Source organism: Orcinus orca, chromosome 1 (assembly GCF_937001465.1).
Source record: "Orcinus orca chromosome 1, mOrcOrc1.1, whole genome shotgun sequence".
NCBI lineage: Eukaryota > Metazoa > Chordata > Mammalia > Artiodactyla > Delphinidae > Orcinus > Orcinus orca.
In genome coordinates, this window is record NC_064559.1 from 180,942,558 (window position 1) to 180,959,658 (window position 17,101).

At 50.6% G+C, this 17,101-nt stretch overlaps 1 protein-coding gene across 1 annotated transcript in view; it reads right to left on the reverse strand.

Annotated features, from left to right (window-relative positions):
- The window catches only part of BMP8A (bone morphogenetic protein 8a), a 42,321-nt gene extending 27,358 nt beyond the window's left edge, over nucleotides 1-14,963 (reverse strand). Inside the window, exon 1 of the mRNA XM_004266416.3 lies at nucleotides 14,627-14,963. Within this exon, the coding sequence (XP_004266464.2) occupies nucleotides 14,627-14,963 (337 nt within the window). The remainder of the gene's footprint in view (nucleotides 1-14,626) is intronic.
- Between the last annotated feature and the right edge of the window lie 2,138 nt (nucleotides 14,964-17,101).

Consider the following 17,101-nt stretch of genomic DNA (forward strand, 5'->3'; position numbering starts at 1 on the left):
AAATTAAAACCTTTACAGACAAGCAAAAGCTGAGAGAGTTCAGCACCACCAAACCAGCTCTACAACAACTGCTAAAGGAACTTCTCTAGGCAAGAAACACAGAAGAAGGAAAAGACCTACAATAACGAACCGAAAACAATTAAGAAAATGGGAATAGGAACACACATATCGATAATTACCTTAAATGTAAATGGACTAAATGCTCCCACCAAAAGACACAGATTGGCTGAATGGATACAAAAACAAGACCCATATATTTGCTGTCTACAAGAGACCCATTTCAGACCTAGAGACACATACAGACTGAAAGTAAGGGGATGGAAAAAGGTATTTCATGCAAATGGAAACCAAAAGAAAGCTGGAGTAGCAATTCTCATATCAGACAAAATAGACTTTAAAATAAAGACTATTAGAAGAGACAAAGAAGGACACTACATAATGATCAAGGGATCGATCCAAGAGGAAGATATAACAATTGTAAATATTTATGCACCCAACATAGGTGCACCTCAATACATAAGGCAAATACTGACAACCATAAAAGGGGAAATCGACAGTAACACATTCATAGTAGGGGACTTTAACACCCCACTTTCACCAATGGACAGATCATCCAAAATGAAAATAAATAAGGAAACACAAGCTTTAAATGATACATTAAACGAGATGGAGTTAATTGATATTTATAGGACATTCCATCCAAAAACAACAGAATACACATTTTTCTCAAGTGCTCATGGAACATTCTCCAGGATAGATCATATCTTGGGTCACAAATCAAGCCTTGGTAAATTTAAGAAAATTGAAATTGTATCAAGTATCTTTTCCGACCACAACGCTATGAGACTTGATATCAATTACAGGAGAAGATCTGTAAAAAATACAAACACATGGAGGCTAAACAATACACTACTTAATAACGAAGTGATCACTGAAGAAATCAAAGAGGAAATCAAAAAATACCTAGAAACAAATGACAATGGAGACACGACAACTCAAAATCTATGGGATGCAGCAAAAGCAGTTCTAAGAGGGAAGTTTATAGCAATACAATCTTACCTTAAGAAACAGGAAACATCTCGAATAAACAACCTAACCTTGCACCTAAAGCAATTAGAGAAAGAAGAACAAAAAAACCCCGAAGTTAGCAGGAGGAAAGAAATCATAAAAATCAGATCAGAAATAAATGAAAAAGAAATGAAGGAAACGATAGCAAAGATCAATAAAACTAAAAGCTGGTTCTTTGAAAGGATAAACAAAATTGATAAACCATTAGCCAGACTCATCAAGAAAAAAAGGGAGAAGACTCAAATCAATAGAATTAGAAATGAAAAAGGAGAAGTAACAACTGACACTGCAGAAATACAAAAGATCATGAGAGATTACTACAAGCAACTCTATGCCAATAAAATGGACAACCTGGAAGAAATGGACAAATTCTTAGAAAGGCACAACCTGCCAAGACTGAATCAGGAAGAAATAGAAAATATGAACAGACCAATTACAAGCTATAACAACCCTCAAGGAAGACTCCACAGCCTGGCTCTGAATTAACAGTTACTCTGGGGGAGGGAGACGCAAGAGGGAGAGGATATATGGGGATGTATGTATACATATAGCTGATTCACTTTGTTATACAGCAGAAACTAACACACCATTGTAAAGCAGTTATACTCCAATAAAGATGTTTAAAAAATAAAAAAATAAAAAAAAAAAGAAAAGAAAAAAAAAAAATCCAATACAATTGTTGCTCAGATTGTTCTAGCTTTGCCCCTTGGGAGCATCTTTGGGTTGGCCCCTTGTCCCTTTGACACGCCCCCCCATCCTTTTTTTGAGTACTTCCTAATTGTCTGGCACCACCAGATGCTCCAGGCCCATCTTGAGATTTCCCATTCCCCGCCGCTGACATCAGTCACTTCTCCAAGGAGCTCTGGTTCATTTCATTTACCATTTATAGAATGGGGATTTAAACACCAAGCTCTGAGCACAGGGTGTGCTCATTAAAATAAAGTGTCATGCTTTTAGGCGCTCTCAGTGGACAGAGCTAGGAAATATATGTGTGTATACTAACCCAGGCATAAACACACATCTGTATTTATTTCTATTTTTTCTGGATATATCTATTTTAAAAATTGGAGTTATACCTTTAGTTCCAGTTCAGTGTGGGGTTACTTTATTTTTTTTAAAAATAAATTTATTTTATTTATTTATTTATTTTTGGCTGCATTGTGTCTTCCTTCCTGCACGTGGGCTTTCTCTAGTTACAGTGAGCGGGGGCTACTCTTCATTGCAGGGTGCGTGGGCTTCTCATTGTGGTGGCTTCTCTTGTTGTGGGGCACAGGCTCTAGGTGCATGGGCTTCAGTAGTTGTGGCATGCGGTCTCAGTAGATGTGGCTCGCGGGCTTTAGAGCACAGGCTCAGTAGTTGTGGCACACAGGCTTAGCTGCTCCGTGGCATGTGGGATCTTCCCGGATCAGGGCTCAAACCCGTGTCTCCTGCATTGGCAGGTGGATTCCCAACCACTGCGCCACCAAGGAAGCCCTCAGTGTGGGGTTACTTTAGATGTGGTACTTTGGAAAAATCTTTCCAGAGAGACACTCTAAGACTGGATCAAGCACTCGTGCATTGCTGGCAGGAACGCAAAATGGCATAATCCCTATGGAGCGGAATCTGGCAATATCTAGCAAAATTATACATGTTTTGACCCAAACATCTCATTTCTAAGAAATTGTCCCAAAGACACACTCACAAAAATACAAAAAGATGTACATCCAAGACTATTTGTTATGACCCAATTTTGTAACTTGTTACAGAAAAAGACTGGAAACAACCCGAATGTCTATCAACAGAAGATGGAATAAATGAACCACGGTACCTCTTCATGATGGGGTGCTAAACAGCTGTAAATTAGAACAAAGAGATCATCTATATTCTGCAATAAAGTGATCTCCAGGAGACAGTTTTTTTAAAGAGAACTAAGGTGAACAGTACAGGTAATATACCTTTTATCTAAGAACAGATCAAAATACAAATATTATAAAAATGCATACACATCATAGGTACGTATATATGTAATTGTATTTTTAAAACGGAGATAAACTACAAATTAATAAATTAATTAAAAAATAGTTGGAGTGGGTGAAATAGGTGAAGGGAATTAAGAGATAAAAATCTGCAGTTATTATAATAAATAAGTCATGGGGTGTAATATACAGCATAAAGAATACGGTCAATAATATTGTAATAACTTTGTATGGGGACAGATGGTTACTAGACTTACAGGGATCATTTCATAATGTGTGCACATGTCAAATCACTATGTAGTATACTTGAAACTAACATAATATTGTATGTCAACTATATTTCAACTTAAAAAATGTAGTTATCTCTTGCTGGAGGAAGAGAACAGAGACAGAGTGTAGGAGACAGGCATGGAAGCCAGGCCTCTCTGAATGTCCCTTGCTTTGTAAATTTTGTAAATATTTCACATAAGTATAAAACAAGAATAATTCAAAATACAAAAACAAAGAGTAATACCTAAGACTAAAATGCAGAATAAAGTAAATAAATGGTGGGTATATTGAGTTGGTGGCTTACCCACACAGTGAGGAATTATTTCAAGTCATTTTCTGCATTTTTTTTTCACATCTTTTTTTTTTTTTTTTGTGGGCTTAGTTGCTCCGTGGCATGTGGGATCTTCCCGGATCAGGGCTTGAACCCGTGTCCCCTGCCTTGACAGGCGGATTCTTAACCACTGGGCCACCAGGGCAGTCTCAAGTCATTTTCAAACAGAGTAATTTGACTGTATATCCCTAGTGGGATAGCTTAAGGACGAAATAAACTAAAAGTAAATCTTAATTTTTCAGTAATCGTATTGCTATGATGACGTTATTCTACACCTATTATACGTGTAGGATATGTTTATATATATAATATATATGTTATATATATATATATATATATATATATATATATATACACTTGTAGGATAAAGCAAACGACTATCATATTAATGTTGTTAGGACCAAATTATTCAGTGCAAAAGAAAATAGAAATATAAAATATAAATAAAAGAATTTAAGTAAGTCTATAATCCTAAGCTTGAATTGGAAATATTAGTTTGAGGGATAGATTGGGAGTTTGGGATTGACATATACACACTGCTATATTTAAAATAGATAACCAACAAGGACCTACTGTATAGCACAGGGAACTCTGCTCAATATTCTGTAATAATCTAAATGGGAAAAGAACTTGAAAAAGAATAGACACGTGTATGTATAACTGAATCACTTTGCTGTACACCTGACAATATTGTTAATCAACTATACTCCAATATAAAACAAAAATTAAAAAAAAGAAATATTGGGCTTCCCTGGTGGCGCAGTGGTTGAGAGTCCGCCTGCCGATGCAGGGGACACGGGTTCGTGCCCTGGTCCAGGAAGATCCCACATGCCACGGAGCGGCTAGGCCCGTGAGCCATGGCCGCTGAGCCCGCGCGTCTGGAGCCTGTGCTCCGCAACGGGAGAGGCCACAACAGTGAGAGGCCCACGTAGCGCAAGAAAGAAAAAAAAAAAAAAAGAAATATTTGGGGACTTCTCTCGTGGTCCAGTGGTTAAGAATCCGCCTTCAAATGCAGGGAACGCAGGTTTGATCCTTGGTTGGGGAACTAAGATCCCACATGCCGCGGGGCAACTAAGTTCACTTGCACAACTACTGAGCATGCGGGCCACAAACAAAGAGAAGCCCGCGCGCCACAGCGGAGGATCCCACATGCCGCAATGAAGATCCCGCGTGGGGCAACTAAGACCTGACGCAGACAAAACTAAAATAAATAAATAAATAAATATTAAAAAAAAAAAAAAAGAAGAAATATTAGTTTGGGGAATTCCCTGGTGGTCCAGTGGTTAAGACTCCGCACTTCCATTGCAGGGGGCACAGGTTTGATCCCTGATCAGGGAACTGAGATCCTGCATGCTGCCTGGCGTGGCCAAAAAATAATAATTTTTTTAAAAAAGGAAATATTTGTTTGAACTCATGATTTTTTTCTCTTAGAAAATACATATTCCCTAGCTCTGTCCACTGAAAAAGCCTAGAAATTGTGGCCAAGGAGGGACAGTGGGGAGCTCTAATGCCCCGAGTGTAGTCTTAAATGATCAACTCCACCACAAGGCACGAGGGCTCTTAGAGAAATGACCCATTTCTGACCCAGGGCAGGAAATGCATAAGCACAGCCTGGAACATCTCATCCCAGAAGGCAAGGAAGCTCCCTGAACCTCCTAGGAGAGAATTAAAAGTACTCTGAAGCTAACCTGAAGGGGCTTCATAATAGCCATGGAAGGGACAATTTGAGCATCAGAGAGAACGGTAATAGATTGAAAAGTATCACGTATATTAACATCCATTAGGTCATCAGCAGCAACATTGGTCATCTTTGGACAGAATTTCTCAAACTTGGCACTATTGACATTTTGGGCCAGATGATTCTTTGTTGTGGGTGATAATTCTTTGCTGTGGATGACTGTACAGTGTATTGTAGAATATTTAGTAGCATCCCTGGCCTCTGCACACTAGATGCCGGTGGCATCACCTTCCCTTCCCCAGCTGTGACAACTAAAAATGTCTCCAGATATTGCCAAATGTCTCCTGGGAGATTGAGAACCACCGCCTTTGCAGAATGTTAGGAATCAATTCACTCTTCTAAACCTGGTAAATGAGGGAAATAAACAGTCAAGTCTGGAGGAGGAAGAAAAACCAGTCATGTGAAGAGGTGGTGGAAGAGCCTTCCAGGCAGATGGAACCACAAATGCAAAGGCCCTGAATCTTTGAGAAACATCCAGGAGGTCCACAGGGCTGGAATCTAGTGGTCCAGGGTCTAGGTGTCCAAGATGAGGCTGGAGTGAGAAGCAAGGCCAGTTCATGTACAATAAATCCTGTGACCTAGGAAGAACTTAATAAAGTTCAACTCTTGCTGATGCTATGACACTTCATGACCCTGTGAGGTGGGTTGGAAGCCACTTGTAGTTTCTTGAAGCCAACAGAGACTCTTGACAGCCAGCTCCACTGAGATACCTGAGTGGTGAGGCATGGGCCCAGCACTGGGGACGCACGATGCCACTGCTGGTTCCACAGGTACCTTCTTTTCTACAAAGCTCCACTTGGGGAAGCAGTCAGAGTGTTTGCTTTCTTAACCCCTTATTGTGGCTCTAGGAAAATAAGCAGTCTCAGACCCTCGGCCTTCTCCTCCAGCCTCTGATAAAAAGGCCTCCAGATCCCACATTTGCAGAAAGAGCCTGCCGGGGGCACGAGGCAGCCTCCACCACCACGGCCACCATCCATGTTCTGCCTTCCCACGTCTGAGGGCTGCACCCTCCACACAGGCTAGATCTCTAGATGTCACACCCTGTATCCGCCAGCCTGACACCAATAAAGGCTCGGGCTATCTTTGTGCCCTGGACCAAATTTAGAGTCACTGAGACAACCCAAGTCTGTCTTGTTTCTACTAAAATTTATCTTGTTTCAAAAGACACCCTCTTCTTCCAGTTCAGCATGCCCATTAAGAGAATGGAATCTGCTTCCCTGGTGGTCCAGTGGTTAAGACTATGCGCTTCCACTGCAGGGGGCTTGGGTTCGATCCCTGGTTGGGGAACTAAGATCCCACATGCTGCACGGCACAGCCAAAAAGAAAAAAAAAAAGGAATCTTGACAGCTACCTATGGACTGGGAGAAAATATTTGCAAATGATGGGACCAATAAGGGCTTAATTTCCAAAATATATAAACAGCTCATACAATTCAATAACACACACGAAAAAACCAACAAACAACCCAATCAAAAAATGGGCAGAATACCTAACTAGACATTTCTCCAAAGAAGACATACATCCAATAGACACATGAAAAGATAATCATCATCACTAATTATTAGAGAAATACAAATCAAAACTACAATGCAGTACTACCTCACACTGGTCAGAATGGCCATCATTAAAAAGTCTACAAATAATAAATGCTGGAGAGGGTGTGGAGAAAAGGGAACCCTCCTGCACTGTTGGTGGGAATGTAAATTGGTGCAGCCACTGTGGAGAACAGTATGGAGGTTCCTCAAAAACTAAAAATAGAACTACCACATGATCCAGCAATTCTCTTCTTAGGCATATATCCAGACAAAACTATAATCTGAAAAGATACATGCACCCCTATATTCACAGCAGCACTATTTACAATAGCCAAGACATGGAAACAACCTAAATGTCTATCAACAGATGAATGGATACAGAAGATGAGGTATATATATAAAAAAGAACAAAATAATGCCATTACAGCAACATGGATGGACCTAAACATTATCATACTAAGCGAAGTAAGTCAGAAAGAGAAAGACAAATACCATATCACTTATACGTTGACTCTAAAATATGACACAAATGAACTTATCTACGACACAGACTCACAGACATAGAGAATAGATTTGTGGTTGCCAAGGGGGCGTGGGGGAGGGAAGGATTGGGCGTTTGGGATTAGCAGATGTAGACTGTTATATATAGGATGGATAAACAGCAAGGTCCTACTGTATAGCACAGGGAACTATATTCAACCTCTGTGATAAAGTATAATGGAAAAGAATATAAAAAGAATATATATAACTGAATCACTTTGCTGTACAGCAGAAATTACCACAACATTGTAAATCAATTATACTTCAATAAAATTTTTAGAAAGAGAGACAGAATGGCATCTTCTGACCTGACAGTCCTTCCTGCCCTCAAACCCTTCCCCAGCCCCTCAGGGCCCATGGGAGGGTCTTACGCTTGGCTCTGCTGTCCAGCCACCGCCCCTCACCCACACAGGCTGGCCCTGCCCATCCTCACGGCCTCCTGGGCCTTCTGGTGCAAACACCCTCACCCTGGAGTCCCTCCCCGAAGCCGCTCTCTCTCGGGTCACCCCATCCCGCCAAGGATAAAGGCTACTTTCTTCTCGGTCCAGCTGTGAAAGCCCCCTTGCCCGCCTCTGAGCCCACACACATCAGCCTGCCGGGCTCTCCCTGTCCCCGACCCGGGGGTCCCCGTCCCTGGTTCATCTGCCCTCTGGACGGTGACCACTTTGAGGACACAGACTGAACAACGTGGGGTGGAAACGGGAGGCCTCAGTAGTCTGCTCATCCAGCCCCTCGTGTCCCGGGGGCCCAGAGAGGGGAGGCCTGGCCCCTCATCCCAAGGGCTCCTGGTCCCCAGGACAGCGGCTCAGCGTCCAGCAGCGCAGCCCCTGGGCTGGGGCGTCCTGCTGGTCTGGGAGTGGCTTCCACGTCACCGAGGGTTTCCAACCCAAGCCACCCATGTTCTCACTTTACTGTGGGACTCGCCTCCGTTCACGGCCCGGCCCCCGAGGTGGAGGACAGGCTCCCTCGGGGCCCCGGAGGCGGATGGGCTGGGCCCGTCTGGCTGGTCCTGCCGGTAACAAGGCCGAGGGGCCCCTCAGACCTAAGGAAACACCCGGGTCTCCGTGGCCCGTGCGGGTCCCGAGTGAGCTGCAGAATCCATCACCCCCCAGTTCTGCCCCTTCAGGGCTTCCTCCCGCCCAGGAATCTCAGCGCTGCCCAGAGCAGGCCCCCCGCTTCACTTCTGGGGGTATTTTTAGTCAGTTCTCATTACTGACTTTTTCAAGAGCTGTTTCCATAAATGGCTCTGTGCTTATAATTACTGGTCCAGGCCTCGGCCGGCTTCAGAGCCCAAATTAAAAGGGAACAACCTGCCCACTGCACCACATCAAGCCCGCCAAGGCCAAACATAGATCCAAGGAGATGTGAGCAAGAAGGATGCGGTTCCTCCAGTTCAAACCCAGGAAAGACCTGAACTGTGGGGCTTTCCAGAAAGACGTGGTCACGGTGACACATCCCCTCTCTCCCGTGGGGAATGGGTGCCCGTGAGGAGTGGTGGGTGTCCTCCCGCCCTGTGCCTCAGCCCTGGAGGAGCCCCATCAGTGGGCAGGGAGGGTGGGGGACACATTCTTTTGTGGGAGCTGGAAAGGCCTTTGGGGCAACCCTGCATAGATGGGAAACTGAGGCCCAGGGGAGCAGAGACTTGCTGGGGGTCACGTGTCAGGTTAGGGACCTGGATTAACCTGACATGTGAACTTTGCAGACTTGGTGCCCATGTAAAATGAGTGGCCCTGGACTACCTCTGGGTGGCAATTCTGAGATGGGGGGGTCACCTGTTCACAAGATTCTTTCATCAACAGGTGCCTAAGAAGTGGCCTGCTGAGGCCACTGTCCTCCAGGCAGGGTCCTGTAGGGACTCGGGTCCCAGGGGAGGGACAGGGTGATCTGCAAAGACGGGGAGGCTGGCCCTGCTTCTGTGCCACCCGCCCAGGCCCACGCTCCTCCGCCTGGCTCTGGGCACTCCCTGCTTTCCCGCCGCCTTCCTCTTTCCCTCAACTTTGCCAGGCTGCCCTGTGGCCATGCGGGGGCAGGGGGTACAGTCTGGGGGTTGCCATGAGACACATACTTGGTCCCTGTTCTCAGGTTATTCATGGTTTCCTGGGGAGTAGCAGAAAGAGGGGTTAGATGTGCCCCCAGATCAGACAGGCAGAATACTAAGGAATCCAGACGAGCAAGGCTGAGGGCTCTAATCATGGAAGGAGTCTGTCTCTTCGGAGGAGGAGTAGTGGGAGGAGGGAGACTTACGGAAAACCCTGCCCAGCCCTTTTAAAAGAAATGGGGGTGAGTATATTCTATGCAGAGGGTCCAATGTGAGCAAAGGCACGGAAGTCGGACACAATATATCAGCTCCCATTTATTATTCTCCTACCGTGTGGCAGGCATGAGGCTGGCCTGACTGCATGTTTCACTTAGTCCTACACAACCCTGGGAGGTAGCCCTCATGAACCTTGTTTTAAAGGTGAGGAAATGAGGTGCAGAGACTTTAAAAGGAAACTGTGTGATGTCTCACAGCTCCCCAGTGGCAGAGTCAGGATGAAAATCCAGGTTTAATATATCCACAGAGGAATGTGCACAAGCATGTCCAGATAGCTTTATGAACAACCAAAAACTGGAAGCAACCCAAATGTCCCTTAATAAGAATGGTGTGCAATGCAAACAGCTCACTTATATGAGAACAACATACATAACAAAAGCATGGATGACTTTCAAGAAAATATGTTGTGTGAAAGACTAGACCCAGAGTAGGTTCTGTATGATTCCATTCACACGAAGTTCAAGAACAGATCAAAGGAATGTTTCGTGATAGAAATCAGAAAGTGGCTGCCTGAGGAGGCTGGCTGGTAGAAATAGGGTTCCCAGGGGCACTCGTGTTATATGTTCCTCTGTGGTCTGAAGTTTGTACAATAAGCATGCGTTATTTGTAAACCCCAAAGCAATAAAGACACTTTAAAGACAGGATTCTCAGTTTACAACACACATTCAACACAGTCACATTCAGCAGCAGGTACTGCACCTAACGATGGCCCCTGGACCCGGGGAGAGAACACTTCGGTGTAGGACAAGAGCAGAAGATGTGCAGGCAGGGAACTGACCAGCTGTGTGGCCTTGGGAAAACCACCTAGCTTCTCTGAGCCTCACTGTCCTCTTATTAAACAAAGATGTGACAGTAAATGTGAGATGAAATGAAAGGACAGACATAGAGGTTCTGGGCATGTGGTCATCACTGGGTGTCATCTCACACAATCCCTGAACAGCCCCTAGGGTGGGTACCATGAGTATCTCCATTTTACAGAGGAGAAGACTGAGGTTCCTAGAGGTGGACTGAAAATCCAGATCACACTGAGAGTAGTGGGTGGAGTCAAGATGCAAATTCTGTTGAGTCCCAGGCCAGAACCCCCAGCCCAGTCCTGCCTGCCCTCCCACTGTCCATCCGCTCCCGGTTTCCAGAGAGAGGCGTCACTGTCTAGACCACGTGACAATCACCTTGTGGCTGATGTACTGTTATCTGTCTCTCTCTCCCACTGGAAGGTCAGCTCCACAAGGGGGGACTTAGTTTCATTCCCTGTTATATTCCAGGAACTAGAAGGGAGCCTGGCACAGAGCAGGTACTACATGACAATTTGTGGAGTGAATTCAGGAAAATATGCAAGAATTGCCTACTAAAGAACCAAAGAAAGTGACCCTGGGGCTCACGGAGGGCAAGGTCAGGGGGCTGAGCAGGACCCGGGCCAGGTCCCTCGCTCGCACTGAGCCCTGCGTCTCCCGAATCCAACAGCCTCGGCTCATCCCCACCCCTGTCCTCAGCCACCCAGGATCACGGGAGTGAATCAGTCCAGTCCAGGGAAGGGTCAGGACCAAAGTGAAGACGGCCCATCCAGTTCTGGCTACACTTCTGCCTGCAGTGCTCTTTGTGCCTCAGTTTCTCACTCTAGAGCATGGGCACCTGGTGCTCCAAGGAGAGGAGGCAGAGAAGGGCTCAGCAGGAACATGCAGAGGTGGTCTCTGCTGCCTCATTCCTCCCTCAGGGCTGGCTGGGCCGGCTGAGGCCCGCGGGGGTCCAGCCAGTCACACCGAGCTGGCGGAGGGATGGGTGGTGGTGTGAGAAGCTGCCTCCGAGAAGCCACAGGGCCGGAGCTGGGAGGCACCTCGTTTTTCTGACACCATCGCTGTGGACTGGACAGGAAAGCAGAGGCCCAGAGAAGGGAAGGGATGTGGCTCGGGACGTGCAGGAGTCCACGGCAGGCCCAGGAGGGACAAGAACCTGGGCGCTGCCTCCCAGATCAGGGCCTCCTCCCCTGAGCTCAGGCGGCACCAGGGACAGGCTCCGTCTGCTCCTCGAGGGCACTGGCCCCGTCACTGTGTCCTGGCCAAGGGGAGCCAAGAGTCCACAGGCGGAGATCGACAGGCAGGCCAGGCAGGGCCCAGCTCTGACCGCAGCCCTGGCCCCCAACACAGGCCCTGTCAGTCACGACACGGCTCCTAAAGCATCTGCTCAAAAGCAGAGGCCTGACCCCTGGACGGCAGGCCCAGGCCTCTGGGTCCTACAGGTGCCACTGACGGTCAGGGGCCCGGCAAGCACCAGGCCCGGCTGGCTTCTCAGGAGCTGATGAGGCCAGTAGGAGAGGTGGAGCTGGAGCCAACAGGTGTGGGAGCCTCGGCGTGGGCGCTGATGCCACAGCGACTGCTGTTAGACTCCACGGTGGTTCAGGGGCCGCTGACCTTCAGGGGCCTGGAGCCGGGGCCTCCAAAGGAGGAAACAATCCTGGTAGGTTCTATCCCCCACATCAGCCTAGGTAATTACCAGTTAAAACTACTCGAACTGAAGGAGTTTTACTAGTGCGATTAGTACATGAGAATAAAGAAGGCCCTCAGACAGCTGGCTGGACTGCCCACAGGCCAGGCTTCCACTGAACAAAGATCTGCTTGTTAATCCACAGCGTCAGAGGCCTTAGATCTTCATGAAACACCCAGAGGTGGTGTGGGAAGAAACTGGGATTTGGAATCCACAGCCTGGATGATGCCATGGACGTGCTGTGTGACCCTGGGTTGGTTATTTAACCTCTCTGAGCCCATGAAATGAGGCTGGTAAAACAGCCTCCCAAGTTGCTGCATGGGTGAAATGAGTATTTATAGGACTATGGAACTTCAAATGCTAGTTTTTATTCAAAAACAGATAGAAACACCTTTGGCTGACTTTAAAAATCTGTTTCTGGGTTTCACATGTCTATAAGACATGTGGGGACATTTCCATCACATCCACACCAAGGCTGAGCGGCAGCTGGGAGGGTCTGGTATCAGCACTGACCAGGGCCAGGTTCACCCTAAAAAGGGGGCTGACTTTCTGCCCCTCCCCCTCTATCAACCTATCACACAACAACTCTGAGGATGGATCACTAGGAGCTCCATTTTACAAGCAGAGATCTGAGGCTCAGAGAGGGCAAGGGACTTCCCTAAGATCACAGAGCAGAAGCAGGAGGGCAACCAGCTCCTCCTGAGCTCGGGGTGCTGCACGACTCACAGCAGCAGCTCCCACCAGGGCTGTGCACCCCTTGCCCCAGGGGATGCTGGGGGAAGAGGGACATGGGCTAGGCGGTGACTCACTCAGATGGACAGCTCCCCTGGAGGCATTCTCAGGGTGACTGCATCCACAGCTCTTCTTGGTCCTGAGCCCGGGGTCAGCTTGTCCCCAGCACGGAGCTCCAGCCTCAATTCCACATGTGGTCGCCTCTGTCCCAAGTCCCCACCCCTGCCCTCTAACCAGGAAGGTGGCATCTAGAACCCGCCAGCCCAAGTCCTGTGCCTGGCACTGGGCTCTCCGCAGAGGTTAACGGCTGCCTCCTGCTGCTCGCTCCCCCACCTGAGCCCATCACGAGCTCTGGTTTGGGGGGGACGGGCCTCCTTGAGGCAAATGGCTGAAGACCCACAAAACTTACTGTCACTCTGACCCCTGGGTTCCTCTGCCGAAATCCCTCTGAAAGCTCTCTCCACCTTGAAAGCCTGCCCTCCTGACACAGAAATGTCACCTCCTTGAGCTTGGCCACATAGAGGCCACATTGTCCTGAGCAAGACACTGCCTCTCTGAGCCTCACTGTCCTCATCTGGGAGATGGGGATGAATGTCATGTCGCTAACAAGGTTGCTGGGAGGGTTAAAAGTGGTGTTGTAGGTGAAGGGAGGCTGGTGACCATGGCAAGGGTCCTCTCCCTGCTCTGGGTCCCACAGCTCTCCCCACCTGGGGCTGAGCTGTAGTCCTTGGGTCCCCAGGTCCAGCCTAGTGTCTGCCTCAGCTCAGACTCCTGCCCCTCACTGGCCACAGACAGGAGGCAAAGCAGGTGGGGGACATATGTTCATGAATGTAGATTAAAGAGAGTTTAGTAATGGAAAACGTTATCTTTGAGAACTTTAAGGGTAAATGGCTCCACGATTTGGAGTATAATTTCTGCAGAGAGGAAAAGCTGGGCTTTACGTGGGAGAACAAAGAGGGTCCAAGCTGCCCATCAGGTCATTCAATGGCCTGGACACTCATTCCATGACAAGCCAAGTCCCGGGTGTGAGCCCAGGGTGACAAGACCACAGTCCCTGCCCCGCTGAGCTCAGAGTCTACTCCTTCCCCACCGTCCCACCCCGCAGCAGCACCCCACCCCCAGGTGGCCCAGGGAAGAGGCTGCTGTGGACTCAGAACAGCTGGGTCCTCATCTCTACTCTGGTGCTTTGATGATGTGACCAGGCTTTTCCACGCTGAACTTTGTCCCTCTCTTCAGTACCGCCCTTATCAACGTGACAGCATCACAGCCTCTGTTTACTCATCTGCCTCCCTTCTCAGGACCAGACTGTCTTCCTGGCACTGCCCGCGTCCACCCGACACTACATGAATCTTACCATCGGGTGTGTTTGGCCGCGGGTGAATGTACGCCTCTGGGACTCACATCCCTCATCTGTCCCTGACGGATCGGCAGCTCACCGACCCCCAACCCCCTGAGACTTCGCTGCCCTGACCCGGGCGGTTTACCCTCCCGCGGTACCTTGTCCACGACAAGGTGATTCCCCGTTCCCAGCAGGGCGCTCGCCCTGCCCGAGGTGGCGCACACGCCCCTGCAGCCCGCGCTCAGCCTCCGAGGGGCCCCTCGGCCAGCCGTCCCCCACGAGCCTTCTCGCGGGGTCGCCGCCGCCCACCCCGGGCCCGCTCTCACCCATGTTGACGAAGCTCATGACCAGGTCGGCGCGGCCCAGGCGCCGCTCGGGGGTCCCGCCGTCCTCGTCGTCGTCGCCGGCCATGGCGCGATACAGGTCCAGCATGAAGAGCGGCGCGGACGCGGGCAGCCGGGCGGCGGCGGGCGGCGCACGGGGCCGGGGCCGACCGGGCAGCCGGAGCACCGCCAGGATCTCGCGCTGCAGTTCGCGGCGCTCGCGCGGGCCCAGGCGCCGTTGCGGGCAGCCGGGCGAGGGGCGCGGGCCAGAGGCGCCGCCGCCGCTCAGCGCGCACAGCGCCAGGCCCAGCAGCCAGAGAGGCCCGGGGCGCGCGGCCATGGCGGGACCTGGGCGGCCTCACCGCGCGCGCATCCGCTCCCGGCCGGGCCCGGGGCTGGGGCCGCCCCGACGGCGAGCGGCGGGCCGGGCTTGGGGCGGGCGTCGCCCGCGAACGCAGCGCGGTCCCTGGAGCGCCCGGCCCGCGGCGCCTGTCGTGGCTCCGGGTAGTCGGATGGGGCCGCACCTCCTCGGGCAAGGGCTCCTCCGGGGACCGGGGACCGTCGGCTAGTCTGTCTGTGCCGCCGCGCTAGACAGTCCGGCTTCTGCCGAGGCAGCTCGGCTCAGAGTCGGAGAGCGAGCTCCCGCCGGGCTCCGGGAGGCGCGGACCCTCAGTCTGTGCCGCGCGCCCCGGGCCGAGGTGGCCTCTCTCAGTCCAACTTGCAACCGTCGGGTCCCGCCCCCTCCGGACCCGACCAATGGGGGCACATCGGCGGGACCAAGGCCGCGGAACAGACGCCCCAGGAAGGGGCTCTGGATGCCAGGTGTTGGCGACCTGAGATGCGACCTGCTGGTAGGTGGTCGGCGAGGAATCCCTAGCCCAGCCGTCGGGGGCCTCGAGGTCGTCCTGGGCTCCCCTCCCGCCGCTGGCCGCGCTGTCGGGCGGGCGCGGGGACTCGGCCTGGGGACCCAGGGTAGCGGAGCGGTTCGGGGAGATCGGACCCTGCCCTCCCGCGGGGCGTGTCCTTGGTCACCCTGCCCGGGTGGCATCCCAACTCTCGGTCCGGCCCGAGGAGTGACCCCGCAGCCCCTCCTGGTGCACGAGTGTCGCTCCAGGACCGGAAATGCCTCAGTCGGGTCTAGAGGTAGAGGGGCCCCGCGGGTGACAGGCAGGCCCGAGAGTGGGGCGCATCCCTCTGCCAGCAGCCGGGCCCGGGTTCCCAGCCACCGCAGCTCCTCGCCGGCCTCTTGGTGCCTTCTCCGCAGTCCCCTTGCGTGCGCCTTTGGGAGTTCTTTCCCGGACACCTGACGCCGGCTCCGTCACTGCTCCTGGCGCGCCCACCCGCCTGGTTTCCGCGCGCTCCCGGCTGGCGCCTCCGGCGAGCCGCCCCGGCAGCTCCAGCAGCCGCACTGCCACCACTAGGTCTGGCTGGGCGCCCTTCGGACCCCGGTGCGCGCGGGATACGCGCACCCGCTTCCCGCCTCCCGCCGGTCAAGGAGCTCTGGTGCCCTTCCTGAACCTTTGCGCACCTGAATTGTCACGGCCCTCAGCGGCTTGCGAGAGAAGGCTCCTCACGGAAACTCCTCCATTGACTAGCCCCGTTCTGCACACCCTGCTCTTCCCTAGGCGCCTTCTCACCGCATTTATTCGTTTATAGTTAAGGCGCCGCGCTGAGAGGAAGAGACACTTAGACTGAGCTCTGAAGGCCGGAAGGAATTGGTTGGGTTGAAGGAAAGGTCAGTGGGAGGAGAATGTTCCAGGCAGAGGAAATAGCTTGTGCGAAGGCCGAGACTCCAAGGAGCATAACAGTGGCAGGTGACAGTGAGCACTGTCCATGTGCCAGCCGTGTTCTGTACCATTTCTTCGTGCTCACACGTTGTCATTGGGTGGATACCTAACCGCCCCTCCCCCACCTCATTTAACAGACGAGGTGACCGAGGCACACAAGGGTTAAGGGACTTCCCTCAGGTCACACAACACTGGAGCTGGGCTGCAGCAGGTGGGCACATGCAGGTGAGCTGTTCAGTGGAGGCTGGAGAGCCTGGGGGGCAAATGGCCAGGTGAGGGGCTCTGGACAGCAGATGGTTATGGCGTCCCAACGTGGGTTCAAGATTAAACTTCAAAATAAAGGTATGATGTCCAGTAAAATTCACATTTCCCCAAGATCACTTCAAACTTAAAAAATATCAAATCTTAAATCCAATTATTTGCTGGTGACTTAAGTCCATGCCTAGTCTTCCTTCTACTCAACAGGTAAAACTCCACCAGGCTGCTGAAGCTGGATGAGAATGCTACAGATGAGCCAGTGAAAGTTCTCAAGAAAAGACCAGAGCCTGGATGCAGAGGGGACTATGGATTGGAGGGCGGGAGATTGGAAACAGGTACAGTAATGGGAGGGGTTGGGGGATGTTGACAATGATCCTCTAATGGAGAATCATTAGAGGAATGGAGGGCAGAGGAGAAGGCTCTTAGGAGGGCA